Raw genomic sequence first — 18423 nt, forward strand, 5'->3', positions numbered from 1 at the left:
GATAGAAATAGCTTAAATTTCCCACCTGAACTCCTCTTCTCGCCTTCATTCAATCGTATTTATTGAGCCCTCACTATGTGCAGAGCACGTTTGGAACGTACAAGTCGGCAACAGATAGCGACAATCCCGGCCCCACAACGAGCTCGCAGTCTAAACGAGGGTGACAGACCAGCAAAGCAAAACAGAACGAAACAAAACAAGTAGTCTTGGCGTAGATATCCTCGGGAGAAATGGAATCATAGATATATACACGTCATTAATAAAATAGAGTAAGAAATAATATATACCAATACGCACAAGTGCTGTGGGGAGGGGAAAGGGGGTAGAGCAGAGGGAGGGAGGAGGGGCGATGGGGAGGGGCAGAGGGAAAGGGAGGGTTCAGTCTGGGAAGGCCTCCTGGAAGAGGTGAGCCCTCAGTAGGGCTTTGAAGAGGGGAAGAGAGAGAGTTAGGCAAATAATAATAATAATGATGGCATTCGCTAAGCGCTTAGCGGGTGCAAAGCACTGTTCCAAATGTTGGGGAGGACACAAGGCGATGAGGCTGTCCCACGCGGGGCCCACAGTCTTCATCCCCACCCCACAGATGAGGTCACTGAGGCACAGAGACGCGAAGTGACCTGCCCCAAATCACACAGCTGACAGGCGGTGAAGCCGGGATCCGAACCCATGACCTCTAACTCCCCAGCCCCGGCCCCTCCCACTGATCCATGCTGCTTAATAATGTTGGTATTTGCTAAGCGCTTACTATGTGCAGAGCACTGTTCTAAGCGCTGCCGCAGATACAGGGTAATCAGGTTGTCCCACGTGAGGCTCACAGTTAATCCCCATTTTACAGATGAGGTAACTGAGGCACAGAGAAGTGAAGTGACTTGCCCTCAGTCACACAGCTGACAAGTGGAAGAGCTGGGAGTCGAACCCATGACCTCTGACTCCCAAGCCCACGCTCTTTCCACCGAGCCATGCTGCTTCTCTTGGGACCTCCCCGCCCCCCACTCCCGAGGGGTCCCCGATCTGCTTACTCTATTACAATTACCTATCCCAACTGGATGGCTGCATCAGAATCCTTTCTGATCTCCCAACCTCCTGTGTCTCCCCACTTCAGTCTATTCTTCACTCTGCTGCCCAGATTATCTTTCTACAGAAATTCTCTGAGCATGTCACCTCCTCCTCAAAAATCTTCAGTGGTTGCCTATCGACCTCCACACAAAACAAAAACTCCTCACTCTTGGCTTCGAGGCTCTCCATCACGTGGCCCCGCTCCTACCTGACCGCCCTTCTCTCCTTCTCCAGCCCAGCCCGCACACTCCACTCCTCTGCGGCTCACCTCCTTCCTCACTGGGCCTCGTCCTCGCCTGTCCCACTGGCGACCCCTGGCCCACGTCCTACCACTGACCTGGAATGCCCTCCCTCCTCACATCCGCCAAACTAACTCTCTTCCCCTCTTCAGAGCCCTACTGAGAGCTCACCTCCTCCAGGAGACCTTCCCAGACTGACCCCCCCCTTCCCTCCGCCCCTCTTCCCCTCCCCATCACCCCTACTCCCTTCCTCCTGCTCTACCCCCTCCCCGCCCCACAGCACTTGGGCGTATTTGTACATATTTATTATTTTATTCATTTTATGAATTATGGGTGTATATAATTCTATCTATTTTGATGCTGTTGATGCCTGTCTACTTGTTTTGTTTTGTTGTCTGTCTCCGCCCTTCTAGCCTGCGATCCCATTGTTGGGTAGGGATTGTCTCCATCTATTGCCGCATTGTACTTTCCAAGTGCTTAGCACACAGTGAGCAATCAATAAATACAATTGAATGAATGAATGAATGAAGACTCTCCCAAATGCTTAATACAATGCTCTATACACAGTAAGCGACCGGTAAATTCCACTGACTGTTGGTCTGACTGATTCTGGGCCAGGATCAAGTTTTAAGGAGCTGAAGGATTTTCCGATTTCTCCTGGTGAGACGTTCAAGTACCTATGGACCGTGACTCCAGAGGACGGGCCGACCAAGTCCGATCCCCGCTGCCTGACTCGTTTCTACTCCAGTTCCGTCGACCCGGAGCGAGACCTGGCCTCCGGGCTCATCGGCCCACTTCTCATCTGCTTTAAAGGATCAGTGGATAAAAGGGGAAACCAGGTAAGTCTCCCCCTCCCTCCCCTCTGCTTGCCAAGACTGGGAGCCCATCAGATTAGACTGTGAGCCCATCATTGGGCAGGGATTGTCTCTATCTGTTGCCAAATTGTACATTCCAAGCGCTTAGGACAGTGCTCTGCACATAGTAAGCTCTCAATAAATGCTATTGAATGAATGGTGTCCAAATTGGGCCGGATTGGGGTGCTGCCAGTGAAACTCTTCCACACAGAAAGTGCTCAGTAAATACCACTGATTGATATCCTGCTAAGGAATGATGGGCTGTAGACACCTATGTGTGTGTGTGTTTCTATAGGAACCCCTTGAGTCATGTTCTAGCACCTTCATCCCTCGCCACAGAGAAACACTGTTGCCTAGTGGGTAGAGCACGGGCCTGAGCGTCAGAAGGTATCTGAGTGGTTCTAAGAGTAATTTGAGATCCTGAATTTGGAATTTTCCTTTTCCTCTGAGTGGAAAACACAAGTCTGCGAGTTATTTCTATTAATGGGTGTGAGTAATAATAATAATGGTACTTGTGAACCCCTTACTATGCGCCAAGCACTATTCTAAGCACTAAGAGGAGGTAATGGGGGAATGAATGAATGTCTCTGAGATTGTGGGTAGATATATATATCTGCTGGGTGATCTTGGGCCAGTCACTTCACTTCTCTGGGCCTCAGTTACCTCATCCGTAAAATGGGGATTAAGAGTGTGAACTCCACGTGGGACAGGGACTGTGTCCAACCCCAGTTGCTTTACCCAACCCAGGGCTTAGTACAGTGCCTGGCACATAGAAAGCGCTTAACAAATACAACTCCATCAAGCTTGTTGTGGGTAGAGTTTGTCTCTCTTTATTGCTCTGCACACACTAAGCACTCAGTAAATATGATTGAATGGATAAAGAAGCAGCGTGGCTTAGTGGAAAGAGCACGGGCTTGGGAATCAGAAGTCATGGGTTCTAATTCTGCTCTGCCACTTGTCAGCTATGTGACTTTGGGCATGTCACTTAATTTTCCTGTGCCTCAGTGACCTCATCTGTAAAATGGAGATTAAGACTGTGAGGCCCCACGTGGGACAACCTGATTACCTTGTATCTACCCCAGTGCTTAGAATAGTGCTTGGCACATAGTAAGTGCTTAACAAATACCATCATTCCAGTGTTTAGAACAGTGCCTGGCACATAAGAAGTGCTTAACAAATTCCATTATTATTATTATTCTTTTGGCAGTAGCTGGCTAGGGTTTATATTTCTGGCCTCATAATATATGCTATTCCATAAGGGAAAACAAGATATTTCTGTTTCACCAAATAGCCAGCCACTTCTCACCTCTTAGAAAAACAACTATATGGTACCCTAAAGTTACATTTGAATTTTGACTGAATACGACAGTTATAAATGCATTTATCATTTTTCACTTATAAAGAAATTCCTATAAAAAGTTTATAGTAAAATACAACATTTTATGTAGTTTTGGCCTTTGGGGGTGTAAGATGAAAGACCATGTTCAATTAATTCCCCCTCCTCACCTCCTGAAACAAATTTTAAATGGTCTGGTGAGGTAGCTTTTGAAATAGCTTTTGAAATGCCTACTGCAAGGTCCCAAAGAGACATTCTGATGAAGGACTATGGAGCCCAGCAGCAAGCCTAACGGCACTTTAAGAAAAGTGAGACGTCAGCTTGTGAATGGCCACTCAACACGTCATCACACATATTTATATAAAATGCCTACAAATGCCTTATTGCTCCAAACTAAAACGGAGATTTTTCTTTTCACCATTTTTAGCTTTTGAAAAGATCACCTTAAGCTACAATCTAAAGCAATTTCAGCCAATATTCCATTATCCATGTTAATGGAAGGGAGTCGTTGGAATTGGCAATCTAAGGAGTCACTTACCTCTCTGAGTTTTTAAAAGCTTCTCTAGCAGCCGTGAATCTGATGAGGTAGATTTAGAATCACTGAGGCACTTGCAAAAAGCTGGAGGTGGGGGGGTGGGGTGGGGGTGAATTTTCTCAAAAGTTGAACTGGATCCATTTCTTCTCTTGAGGGGAGGATCTGTGAGCAAAATGTAATGTTGGATTGTGCTCTTCCAAGGGCTTAGTACAGTGCTCTGCTCAGAATAAGCACTCAATAAATAGGGGTCATGTTGGAGAACCAATCCAGTTTAACTCCTCTGGAAATAATGTCATTTTTTGCAGGTATCTGAGTGGTTCTAAAAGTAATTTGAGATCCTGAATTTGGAATTTTCCTTTTCCTCTGAGTGGAAAACACAAGTCTGCGAGTTATTTCTATTAATGGGTGTGAGTAATAATAATAATGGTACTTGTGAACCCCTTACTATGTGCCAAGCACTATTCTAAGCACTAAGAGGAGGTAATGGGGAAATGAATGAATGTCTCTGAGATTGTGGGTAGATATATAAAGCAGGTGGGATCCTGTTTTAACCTGATGTGCGTCTTCCCACACACCTCTCAGTGGTAATGATGAAGGTGTTTTTACAGGGATAGACAGGGTAAGTTTTTAAGATTTTGTGCAATATTCATATTCATCCATGAAAATCACAATCTAAAGATTGAATATGTATTAAGTACTTGGAATTTTCTGGAATGTATTGCAATGTAAAACTAACTTTTCATTCTGAATGATCAAATTTTAGGAGAGTACTGGAAGTCTCAAATCCAGACTCATTTTGATTTTACCATCCAAAACACAGTGATCACTTGCTATGGCAACCTTTAACTTTTAGTTGACCTGATTTTCGATTTTTAGTTTTCCCCTTTTATCTAATATGGTAAACTTGATATGAATACCACAAGTAAGGGCAATTGCAAAAACGGGTTAGTCTGGAAAGACGTTTTAGGATAACCAATAAGAAGATTTCAAAACGGAGTTCACCTTCTTTGGTGCCATCGGTAAGCATTTCTCATTCAGTCAATTGTATTTATTAAGCATTTACTGTGTACTAGAGCTTGGGAGAGTACAATAAAACAATAAATATCTGACTAGAGGGTAGTGGGAACTGAGAATTGGCTTAGTAAATATAAATGTCAACATAGAAGCTGTATGGTCTTATATAGTGACCCAGAGAGTAACATAGGGGTTTAAGGATTTTATCAAGGAAGGGCTATTGAACTAACGTTCTCATATAGTAAATATAGTCATAAAGCCTCCACCACAAATCATTATTAACCCAGTGACAGACACCTTCTTGCTCCCTCTGCTTCCCAGATGATGTCAGACAAGAAGAATATCATTCTGTTTTCCGTCTTCGACGAGAATCGTAGCTGGTACCTAGCAGAGAACGTTCAGCGCTTCTGCACAGAACCGGACAGCGTCGACGTCCAGGATCCGGAATTTCAGACCTCAAATGTGATGAACAGTGAGTAGACTGCCTGCTAGAGCCCAGACTCCAACTGGGAATAAGGCAATTGTTTTTTGAAAAAAAATTGAATCTAAAAGCAAGATGGAGGTCAGAGGAGCTCACTCCTTGACTCTGTTCATATTTATTGAGACTTATTGTGTGCAAAGCACTGTAATAAGCACTTGGGAGCATATAATGCAACAACAGACCCAGTCCCTGCCCATAAGAAGCTCATCAGGCAGGTGAATTACCCAATTACCCTTTAAAACATCTTCACGGACGGAGAGTCTATACTCCTCTTGGTTAGCACGCTTATAGGAAAGTATTCTTCCAGATGCCTGATCAGATTTCCTCTTGAAATTTAAACCTGTTTCCGCTCCTCTGTCCTTTGTGCAAATAGAAAGCTGTACGTCCCATGTCCTTCTTAATGTCCCAGTGGGTAGGCTTGAAGGCCATTATTAAATCATCTATCCTTTTCAGGCCAGATAATCTCAATTACTTTAACCTTTCCTTTTCCTATCTATCGTTGTCATCATTTATTAGCCCCTTAATCATTTTTGTTGTATTTCCCTACAACCTTTCTAATTTTCTTTGTCCTTCTTAAAGTGTAGAGATCGACAAGTGGCCTAGTGGAAAGAGCACAGGCCTGGGAGTCAGAGGACCTGGGTTCTGATACCAGTTCTGCTTGCCTGCTGTTTGAGGTTGGGCAAGTCACTTCACTTCTCTGTGCCTCAGTTACCCCATCTGTAAAATGGAGATTAAATCCTCCTCCCTCTGACTTACACTGTGGGCCCTATGCGGGACAGAGACTGTCCAACCTGATTGTCTTATCTACCCCAGTGCTTAGAGCAGTGCTTGATGTACTTTATGTACCCCAGTGCTTAACAAATATTTTTTAAAAATGAAAAAAAGGAAACTTGATACACTAGTTAAATAAAAATCTGACTATAATGGAAGGAATATTTCCTGATCACTGCATGTCACACTCCCGTTTATATTTCCCCATTCTCTTTATGGTTTATAAATTACATTAAATTCTTATTTAGCTTGTAATCCACTAAGACAATCAGGTATTTTTCTGCTGTCCTTCTGCCCAGTCCATCTTTCCCCAACCAGTAATGAGGGTGGAGCCTAGAGATTTCAGGCCCTAACCCTGTGGTAACTTTCTCTTTTCCTTATTGAACTTCATCTAGAAGAAAGGAGTAAAGAAAAGAAAAGCATTGCATTGTGTACCGAAATTATTCGCTACTCAAGAGAATGCTTGCTTACTCTTTTTTAGATTTTCAGAGCCTTTACATTATTAATGGATCTTTTCTGGCAGAAAATATTTGTAAACTGGCAGTAGATGTTAAACAAACTGAAATACGAACAGCATGGCCTAGTGGATAAAGCACGGGCCTGGGAGCCAGAGGACCTGGGTTCTAATTCCAACTCTGCCATTCTTCTGCTATGTGATCTTGGGCATGTCACTTCACTTCTCTGTGCCTCATCTGTAAAATAGGGATTGAGACTGTGAGCCCCATGTGGGACATGGACTGTGTCCAACCTGATTAACTCGTATCTACCCTAGTGCTTAGAACAGTGCCTGGTACATAGCAAGCGCTTAATAGATACCATTTAAAAAAAAAATAGAGACAATCTTTAAGGGGAGAATTTTATTTCTACTTGGGAAAGGTTAGTCTGCTGTTAAAACTATCACTGTCAACTAAGGTATCAGAATCAACGGCATAAAGGATCATGGGCCTTCCTTGCTTCTGCAGGCATCAACGGCTACGCTTTCAACAGTTTGTACCTGCCCGTCTGTTTGCATGAAGTGGCATACTGGCATATCCTGAGCGTTGGAGCCCAGACAAACTTCCTGTCTATCTTCTTCTCTGGGTATACCTTCCAGCATCAAACGGTCTTTGAGGACAGCCTTATTCTCTTCCCATTCTCTGGAGAAACCGTCTTCATGTCGATGGAAAACCCAGGTCAGTTTCCCATAAATCTACTGTGCCACCTTAGAAGTCTCAGGAGATAGATGAATATGCTACCTCAGCAAGATATTAATACTGAAGGCAATCATTCTGGTTGGTGACCCCGAGTGAAAAAAGAAGTGGCTGGAAGGGAACTGAACTGTTAGATTTGATTCCCCTTGACACGATTATCATTTTTTTTAATTGGAGAAAAGTTTGAAAGCTACATTTTCTTTCTTGTCAAAGAGAGACCTGTATTCTAAAACTAGCTCCACTACTTTCCTGCGATATAACCCTGGGTAAGTCACTTAACCTCTCTGCCTCTGTTTCCTCATCTGTCAAATGGAGATGAGATGGACTGAGGGTCCCTTGTGAGGTGTAGACTATGTCTGACCTCATTACCTTTCATTTTCTCCAGGGGTTAGCACATAGTAAGTGCTTAATAATTGTCCTATTTATTATTATTACTATCACTAATAATAATCATTATTTTCTTAAACCATCAATTTCAAAGGGTTTTGGTCTGTATATGGGTAATCATATCTTGTTTTGAAATGTGGTAGGGAAAATGAGTAAATGAGCAGTTGATGAATTTCCCTGCCTTTGGATTTTCTCCCTTTATTCACCCCTCACACAGCCCCACAGCCCTTTCGTACAGTTGATAATTATGTACATCTCTCTCTCTCTCTATATATATATATATATATTTATATTAGTGTCTGTTTCCCCCTATAGACAGTAACCCATTGTGGGCAGGGACTGTGTCTACCAACTCTGTTATATTGTACTCTCCCACTCATTTAGTACGGTAATAATAATAATTATGGCATTTGTTAAGGTCACACAGAAGCAGCGTGGCGCAGTGGAAAGAGCACGGGCTTTGGAGTCAGGGCTCATGAGTTCGAATCCCAGCTCTGCCACTTGGCTGTGTGACTGTGGGCAAGTCACTTAACTTCTCTGTGCCTCAGTTCCCTCATCTGTAAAATGGGGATTAAGACTGTGAGCCCCACGTGGGACAACCTGATTCCCCTATGTCTACCCCAGCGCTTAGAACAGTGCTCAGCACATAGTAAGCGCTTAACAAATACCAACATTATTATTATTATTATTAATTTCACACCTCCTATAAGAGACAGGCATCTTTTGAATTCAGTCTATGCTCTACGCGATAGTTCTAGGAAAAGGATTCTTCTCACCCCCTCATCAATCAATCATCCCAAAAATAAATGATATTTATTGAGCATTTCCTGTGTGCAGAGCATTGTACTAATGCTTCTTAGATAGTGAGCCCCATGTGCACCAGAAAGCACTTCACAAATGCTATTACTACTAACGCCTCTAGACTGTCAGCTCATGATGGTCAGGGAATGTCTGCTATTTTTATTGTATCGGTCTCTCCAAAGCGCTAGTACAGTGCTCAGCAAGTGCTTAAAGGGTACAGATCCAAGGGCACAGGTGACATAGAAGGGAGAGCAAGTAGGGGAAATGAGGGCTTAGTCAGGGAAAAGCCTCATTCGTAAGATCTTGCCTCAAAAGGAACGCAATAGCAACGTTTGCCTGAGACACGTGTTGGTCGATCAACTTACCGGTTACCATTCTTTCCTTCCTCGCTCTTAGGTGTGTGGATGCTGGGCTGCCACAATCCTGACTTGAGAAACAGAGGCATGATGGCCTCACTGAATGTCTCCAGTTGCAAAATGGCTGATGAGTATTACGAGGGTGATTATGAAGAAATTCCTCCCTTAATGGCTGAGGGCGGCTTCATCCAGCCTAGAGGCTTCCAAAATAAGAAAAAGGAGCTCGAGCCGTGTCCCAGAGGGTCACCACCCGAAGAACCTCCAAGTGGGGAGGGTGACCCGGAAAAGAGCAACCACCAGTGCCGGGAAACCAACCGAGTGCAAGCGTTTGAAAGTCTCTCTGGTGGAACTGCAACCTCAGTAGGACGGAGTTCCAACCTAGACCATCCTGCTCTGGAAGATACAATTTATGAGTTCTTTCCTGATGATTTTTCAAATGAAGCAGTGAAGAAAAAGGAAGAAGGAACATCCGAAGAGTTCAGTTCCTGGCAAAAGGCTGGAGCAAGCTCTCTAAATTTAAGTAAAGAGCTCCTGCAGAGAGAGAGCACTGTACCAGAAATCAATGCTCCTTCTGCTCGAGAATTTAGTGCAAAGACAGAAATTGTCACTACTTCACCCAATTCTGGAGCAGACCGCAGAGAGAAAGCTCCCTTAGGACAATTGAAGGAGCCGGCACTTGGCAAACTGGCCAGCATTTTCTTGAACAAAATGGGATCGCCTCCTACCCTATCGATGCAGTTACAAGAAACCGACAGCAGAACCAAATCTTCAAATGCCACATCATTGGATTATAATGAAACTGCTTTGGAAAGGGAGGAGATACCGCTGAAGAGGGATGGGCCAACCAATGAAACTACGGCTCTGGGTCCTGCTTTCCTCAAAGAAGTTACATCGGTCCTACCCAAAGAGGCAGACGACGATTACAAAAATTCAGGAAGTCATGTAAATAAGCATGTTAATGACCTGCCAACATTACAGAATGAGAATGTAACATTGGTCAGCCTAGATGCTATGATAGGAAATGATACAGAGTCTCAAGAAATGGAGACTCTGGATGACAGTGAAACTTTTGGAGACATTAGTACCACTGCTCCGGCTCTAAGCCATGTGTCACGTGATGTGATGTTGCGGGAAGATATTCCAACAGAAAAAGAAAAAATGGCTCCTAAAAGGAAAGTGAGAGCTTTAACGCTTGGTTCCAGGAATCTTGGGATGGCCGCACCTTCTCTAGATGACTCCCCTCTCTTTAGGACTGGGTCACCATCAACATTAGCAAACTATCAACTGAGAGACCCAGGGGCTGCCATATCTCCACAAGAACCAGAAGGACCTGCACAAAGCCTTATCTTATTGGACAGTAATGACACTTTCCCTTTAAAGAATGAGATGACACCAGAAGTGGGTGAATTTACTAATGGCACAGAACTCAAAGAAATGGCATTTAAGGACAGCCCTCTTCTATCTGGTTTGGTGACTAATCACGAAGTTGACAAACTGAGGCAAGATAGAAGATTTCAGAAAATGATTGAAAGCAAGGGATCACCTGACCAAGGGGAGACTAGTTCCCCTGCATTGCAAACAATGTCCACCCCCGACAACCTTGTGCAGCCCTCTTCCTTACTAAGCAGAGAAGGGGATGTTCTCAGAGAGAATACAGCAGTGGAAAGATTAGTTGAAGTGACCCACAGCCCCAAACTTCAGGATACCAGGTTACTGGGCAGGAAATTAGATGAGCAAGCAAACAATTCAAGGCTTCAGAAGGACCCAGTCTTTCAAGAAGATGGAAAGAAAGTGAACACGGTGACCCAGACTCTGGAAAATCCATGTGACCCAAACAATCACAACTGCAAGGCCCGATGGGCAAAGCAGCCCCTAAAATCCCCGGGAACATCATTGAAGGAGACTGAGAAGGGGCATAAGCTAAGTGAAAATTCCACCACATTTCAGCAAATAGGAAAAATGAAATCTAGGCTCCAAGACACTACCATCAAAATGGGCTATGAGGGAAGAGGGGAAAATTCCACTGCCAACTCCCCATCACCCGAATCAGCTAGCAGAAGCCACGGAGTCTCTGCTACAGACATTACCTCAGTGCCTACTGAAAAGTCCTCAGCATTTTCCCATTGGACCGGGACCCTCTCTAGCTCCCCAACTTCAGACCAACCACAATCAGGAGACAACGGCAGGCTCAGAAAAAGAGGAAGCCTGGAGGAGGTTGGAAGTCATTTCTTCCGAGAGGCCTCTCTGAACATGGAGGAAGCAGAAGGTCAGGAGGCTGATTCTCAAGAGGAAACTCTCCCTTCCATTCACACAGAACCCCAAAGCCTGAGGGAAAAGTTGGTCTTCGCTACCATCTTGAAAACAGTTGAGGCTGAAATACTCCCTGGTAGCACCGTTCATCAAATCTACCCACTCAAAGCAGAGATCAGCAATGAGATTAGGATCAAAGATCACCTGAGTCCCACCGGTCACCGGAATCTCGTAGAAGAGTCCATCCATCCCAAAATCCAGGTAGAGGTTGCATCCAATAAAAGGGATAACCATGAATCGGAAAAGATTCCCTCTCTGGAAAGGGCAGGCCATATTATGGCCAACAGAATGGAGGAGTGGAGGTCACAAGACAGTCAGCCAGAAAATAATTTCCTCCCCATTCTCACCCCCAAGGAAGGAGATAGAATTCTGCCAGAGGCCACAGCTGGGGAAAAAGATGGGCGTCAAGTAGTTAAATCCCAAGGTGGCAAAGGAAGGCCCCAAAACTCTATCTCTGGACTTGATTCCCTGGAGAAGCCTCCAGAGACATTAACCTTGAATCCCATCCCTGGGGAAAGTGCACTGACCTCCTCCTCCTGGCCCAAGATGGAAAAGGTTGAAGACGACTACCAGATAGAAACGATACCGGAAGATTTCGACATCTATGGGGAGAATGAGGAGCAAGGACCCCGGGGCTTTAATCAGATAACCCGACACTACTTCTTGGCTGCGGTTGAGGTGCTCTGGAACTACGGGAAGCAGAAATCCCCCCACTTTCTTAATGACGGGTATGTTTTCCGACCAGTGACTCTCCTGACCCCTCGGTTTTTCTCATGGTCTCGAATTGTGACTTTTGACCTTGCTGATGCTTGACTAGATTTCTGAAACTTCCCTTCTTCAAAACCCTATGAGAGCTCACCTCCTGAAGGAGGTCTTCCCAGATTGAGCCTTCCTTTTCCATCTGCTCCCCCTCTTCTCTCCTCCCCCCGACCCTCTGCTCTTCTCCCTTCCCCTCCCCTCAGCACTGTGCTCTTTTGTATATATTATTACCCTATTTATTTTGTTAATGAGATGTATACCTCCTTGATTCTGTTTATCTTGATGACGTTGTTTTGTTTGCTTCTGTTTTGCTTTGCTGTCTGTCTCCCCCGTTTAGACTGTGAGCCCGTCATTGGGCTGGGATTGTCTCTATCTGTTGCTGAACTGTACATTCCAGGCACTGTACTAAGTACAGTGCTCTGCACATAGTAAGCCCTCAATAAATACTACTGATGAATGAATGAAACAAAACCAGAGGTGCCTACAATGGAGGAATCACATTATTGAGTCTCAGATTTAACTTTTCCCGTTTCCTAGGTCTGTCATGGAAATAAGTATCGGTCCAGGTTCCCAGGGCCTAAAAGAAATCAGGTCGGAGCTAATGAAAATCAGGCCACAGTTTTAAAATATAAAACTGTCTCCTTACCAGCCTGCTTTTGTTTTTTTTTCAAGGGAATCTTCCTCGGGAGAGGGAAGTGGGTATCTTGTCTTCATGATTTCACGAAATGTTGGAAAGGTAGCGTTGGATAGGTAGTGTTGGAAAGAAGGAGGCCAAGTTTAATAAATGTGAGAGACTTCAAAAATGTTTTTAGTCAAATTACATTTGAAAATGATTTGCAAGTCTGCTCCTGAAATGGCAAACTGAAAGGCAGCTATCGCACAAATCCAAGGGGAGGGAACATCTAATTGTCTAAGGAAATCCCTTTGGTATTTCTTCTGGATCCAAGCTTAGAGAAGATCCATGAACCCTCTCTATTCTCTCTCTGGTCCAGTCTTACAAATTGGTCATGTGATCCTTGGGGGAGTACTTGTTTGGGCTTTGGGAATTGATTAGTTCCCATCCCAGAGCGGTGGACCCCAGGCTCCAGAGTGGAAGGTTCTTTGACAAGATGCCATTTTGGTCCTCAGCAAGAGAGAAATCAGATTGTGGAGGTCTATTTACTGGCGTTTTCTTCTTTTTCCAGGGAGCAGGATGCTGGAAGCTGGCAGTATAAGAAAGTGATCTTCCAGGAATTTGCAGACAGCTCTTTCACTCAACCATTACATCGTGGAGAGTTAGAGGAGCACCTAGGGATTCTCGGGCCGTACATCAGGGCAGAGGTTAATGACAACATCATGGTATGTTCCGGCTGCACCAATGGAAGGAGGAGAATCTCAACAGGTCCTGATCCAGGAGTCCTCAGAGATTGGGAGGCACTAAAATGCTTCTTGATACCCCAAAACCCTGAAAGGCTTAATATCACTTCTAGAGTGGGTTGGGACAAAGACCCCGAGAACTAGTTCTGGGAGAAAGGAGAATAACTTGATGGCACTGAATCCATTTAAAGGCAGAACGTATGAACAGGAGAAGCAGCGTGGCGTAGTGGATAGAGCATGGGTCTGGGAGTCAGAAGGTCGTGGGTTATAATGCCAGCTCTGCCGCTTGTCTGCTGTGTGACCTTGGGCAAGTCACTTCACTTCTCTGTGCCTCGGTTACCTCATCCGTAAAATGGGGATCGAGACTGCAAGCTCCATGTGGGACAGGGACTGCGTTCAAAGTGATTTGCCATGTATCAACCCCCGTGCTTTGTACAGTGCCTGGCACATAGTAAGCATTTAAAAAATACCGTAATCATAATCATCATTATTATGATTAAAAACAGGGTGGGAATGAATGAATCAATTATATTTAATGAGTACTTACTATGTGCAGAACTTGGGAGAGTACAAAATAACAGAGTTGGCAGTCACATTCCCTGCCCTCAAGGAGCTCACAGTTCAGAGGGTCTGTGGAGAAGGAACAGAATAGCTTAATTGGAGGAGGGTCCAGTGGCTCTTGCTGCCATCTTGCTGAAGCAGGATGACCATATTTCCAGTTTTCAGCTGGTCAGTCCTGTTTGGAAATAACAGTCAGTTTTTCATATTTATTGAGCGCTTACTGTGTGCAGAGCGCTGTACTAAGCGATTGGGGGAGTACAACGTACCAGACACATTCCCTGCCCATAATAAACTTACTTTGTACCCAGAATTTCTATTTTAAATATCCAGTCTCCCTCCACCTTGGTTTCTGCTGCCCAGTCCACTGGCTCAGAAGTGTCAAATCATTCTGGAGCCAAAAGTCAGGCCCAGGAGTTCTCCAGACACGCATTTTAGATTCTGCTCATTCCCATAATCAATCAGTCCATAAATGGTATTTATTGATAGTTTACTGTGTGCAGAGCACTGTACTAAATGCCCGGGAGACTACAACACAACAGGGTTAGTTGATAGGCTTTCACTGCTCACAAGGCACTTATAGTCTATAAGAGAAGCTCACAGGCTTGTCCTGAGTCCCCAGAATGCCATTACATCACGTTGTGTATCTTGCATATCGAAATGTTATGTCTGTTCCTTCCGGGCTGATAAAGTGATGCCCGTGATTCTAGGTCCCCTAAACTGTAAGCTTATTATAGACAGGGAATGCGTCTACCAAATCTGTTGTATTGAACTCTCCCAAGCGCTCAGGACAGTGCTCTGCACATGGTAATAATAATAATCATAATAATGGTATTTGTTAAGCGCTTACTATGTGCCAGGCACTGTTCTAAGCCCTGGGGTAGTTACAAGATAATTGGGATGGACACCATCCCTGTCCCACATAGGACTCACAGTCTTAACTTCTTTAAGCCTCAGTTCCCTCATCTGGAAAATGGGGGTTAAGGGACTTGTCCAAGGTCATACAGCAGACAAGTGGCGGAGTGGGGATTAGAACCCGTTCAATACTGTTGAATGAATGAACCCATGACCTTCTGACTCCCGCGCCTGTGCTCTATCCACTAGGCCATGCTGCTTAAGGGCTGAATAAATACCATTGATTGATCTAGTGCCATCAGAGGTCGCTCTTCTGTTGTCTGTCCCATCCTGCAGGTGACTTTCATGAATCGGGCATCTCGGCCTTACTCCTTCTATTCTAGCCTCATCTCCTACGAGGGGGATGGGGGCCAGGAAGCCAAGCCCAAGAGGAAGGAAGTGAAGCCCAATGAAATCCGGCACTACTTCTGGAAGGTTCATCACCAGATGGCACCCACCGAGAACGAGTTTGACTGCAAGGCCTGGGCTTATTTCTCGGACGTTGACCTGGTAAGCGGGTACAGTTATATTACACTAGCTGGGCTATATTACGTTTCTCTTCTCTCAGGAACAATGTACTCCGAGGCCAGGCCAAACGCAAGCCACGGCATTTGTCGAACACCTACCGAGGAAAAAGCACGTGTGGTTGCTAATAATAATAATGATGATGGTATTTAAGTGCTTGCTATGTGCAAAACACTGTTCTGAGCACTGGGAGGTGATCATATTGTCCCATGTGGGGCTCACGGTCTTAATGCCCATTTTACAGATGAGGTAACTGAGGCATAGAGAAGTTAAGTGACTTGCCCGAAGTCACACAGCTGACAAGCGCGGCCTGGGATTAGAACCCATGACGCCCAAGCCCGTGCTCTTTCCACTGAGCCACTCTGCTAAGAGCTTTGGAGAGTAAAAGAGAATCAGTAGACATGATCCCTGCCCTTAAAGACCTTACAGTCTACTGGGGAAGAAAGTCACTAAAATAATTTACAGGTAGGAGCGTGAGGAAAAGAGGATATGTTCTAGGCCTTGCACGTATGTACACACATGCACCCAGAGAAGCAGTGTGGTCATTCATTCAATTCAATCATATTTATTGAGTGCTTACTGTGTGTAAAGCACTATACTAAGTGCTTGGGAGATTACAATCCAACAACAGACACATTCCCTGCTCACAGTGAGCTCACAGTCTAGAGGGGGAGACAGACATTAATACACATAAATAACTAAATTGTAGATGTAGAATTTGTTTAAGGACCAGGTCAGGGTGGTGTTTTAAATAATGTTCCCTCTTTTACATGTCTCTTTCTAGCTCTCCTTCTGTGACTACTGGTGTCCACTGAGTATAATGATATTTATTATGACATCGATCGGCCACTTCTTTTGTAATGAATTCTGGGGCAGTTACAGAGTCATAAGATCAGTCACAGTCTCTGTCCCCAGAAGGCTCACAGTATAATTTCCATTTTATAGATGAGGAAGCCAAGACCCAGAGAGGTATGACTTTCCCAAGGTCATATAGGAGGGGCACATCTGAGACTCAAACTCCGGTCTCCTGACTCCCAGACCTGCGCTCTTTCCACTAAACATGCTGCATCCCCTGAAGTTCTCTCAAGGAAACAAAAAATCCAAGTCTAGTACTGTGTCCAACCCAATCTGCTTGTATCCACCCAGTGCTTAATACAGAGCCTGGCACATAGTAAGCGCTTAAAAAATACCATAATAATTAATAATAATAATGATTGCACTGGATGTTCATTTATTGGCTGGATGGTGTCTTCTCTTCTCAGGAAAAAGATCTGCATTCAGGCTTGATTGGCCCCATGCTGATTTGCCATACCAATAAACTGAGCTCTTCCTATGGGAGGCAACTGACAGTGCAGGAATTCACTCTCTTCTTCACCATCTTCGATGAAACCAAGAGCTGGTACATCTCTGACAACATAAAGAGGAACTGTAGGCCACCTTGTGCCGTCCAGATGGAAGACCCTGTCTTTAAAATGAACCATCGCTTCCACGGTAACATATTCCAGCCTTGCACCCCTCCACCTGGGGAAGTTAATAGAGTGTTCGTTAAGGGCTCACTATGTGTCAAGCACTGCGCTAAGCGCCGGGGTAGGCACAGTGCAATAGGATTGGAAGCAGTCCCTGTCGTACTTGGGTTCACAGATTAAGTAGCAGGGGAGAACCACCAATCATCAGAAGCAGCATGACAAGCCTGGGAGTCAGAGGATCTAGGTTCTAATCCTGGCTCCACCACTTGGCTACCGTGTGACCTTGGGCAAGTCACTTAGCTCCTCGGGACCTCAGTCACCTCATCTGTAAAATGGAGATTAACACTGTGAGCCCCATGTGGGACATGGACTGGGTCCAACCTGATTATCTTGTATATCTACCCCAGTGCCTAGTACAGTGCCTGGCACATAGTAAAGGCTTAACAAATACCATTAAAAAAAATGACCAAGATAACCCTGCAGATGGGATGGGGGTAGATTTAAGGGTGAGTCCAACAACTTGGCAAAGTAGAAATGAGGCAAGAATTAAAGGATTTGGCGTATTTGGCACTAGGTGAATAATGTGAAAAATAGAAGGCAAATTTGCAACTCTTACGCAAATCCTTCTATAAATAAATTCTATTTATTGCTATTGTTTTAATGAGATGTTCATCCCCTTGATTCTATTTATTGCTATTGTTTTTGTCTGTCCGTCTCCCCCGATTAGACTGTAAGCCCGTCAATGGGCAGAGACTGTCTCTATCTGTTGCCGATTTGTACATTCCAAGCGCTTAGTACAGTGTTCTGCACATAGTAAGCGCTCAATAAATACTATTGAATGAATGAATGAATCCTTTAGGACTGCAGCTCTGAAAATCATCCCTAGATACCCCTTGCTTAAACCTGTGGTTTTGCCATTTCTTTCGATGCAGTGCAGCCTAGTCAAGTATTTTTATATGATTTTATAAGGCTCGCTACTCCTCTTTCCTATAGCCATTCTACCAACTCTATTGTACTGTTCTCTCTCAAGCGCTTAGGACAGTGCTCTGCACACAGTAAAGGGTGCAGTAAATACCATGAATTGATCTGCCATTTTCTTCCCACCCTCAGCAATCAATGGCTATGTGATGGACACTCTGCCTGGCTTGGTAATGGCTCAGCATCAGAGGATACGCTGGTACCTCCTCACCATGGGGAGCAATGAAAACATCCACTCCATTCAGTTCCACGGGCAGGTTTTCACCGTGCGATCCAACAAAGAGTACAAAATGGGAGTCTACAACCTCTACCCTGGTGAGAGCTGATTTGAATGAAACACACACACACACACACACATCCAATGAAATCCTCTGACCCAGGGATGAGGGCAGAATGAGTAAGCACTCAATAAATACCTACTGATTGATAATGAACCCAATTAGTGTCACCCAAGACGCTACTCTTGTAGAGAAGGCCATCTCTGGTCAGATCTCCCTATGGACCATGCTAATGGAGAATCAACTGCTGATAACAGCCTTTATGTTCATGACAGGATG

The 18423-nt window shown here is 44.7% G+C and overlaps 1 protein-coding gene across 1 annotated transcript in view; it reads left to right on the forward strand.

Annotated features, from left to right (window-relative positions):
• F8 (coagulation factor VIII) overlaps positions 1-18423 on the forward strand; it is a 55635-nt gene that overhangs the window by 21907 nt on the left and 15305 nt on the right. Inside the window, exons 11-18 of the mRNA XM_007671570.4 lie at positions 1914-2134; positions 5356-5506; positions 7249-7458; positions 9061-12058; positions 13274-13427; positions 15195-15407; positions 16685-16913; positions 17999-18181. Of these exons, the coding sequence (XP_007669760.3) occupies positions 1914-2134; positions 5356-5506; positions 7249-7458; positions 9061-12058; positions 13274-13427; positions 15195-15407; positions 16685-16913; positions 17999-18181 (4359 nt within the window). The remainder of the gene's footprint in view (positions 1-1913; positions 2135-5355; positions 5507-7248; positions 7459-9060; positions 12059-13273; positions 13428-15194; positions 15408-16684; positions 16914-17998; positions 18182-18423) is intronic.

Source organism: Ornithorhynchus anatinus, chromosome 6 (assembly GCF_004115215.2).
Source record: "Ornithorhynchus anatinus isolate Pmale09 chromosome 6, mOrnAna1.pri.v4, whole genome shotgun sequence".
NCBI lineage: Eukaryota > Metazoa > Chordata > Mammalia > Monotremata > Ornithorhynchidae > Ornithorhynchus > Ornithorhynchus anatinus.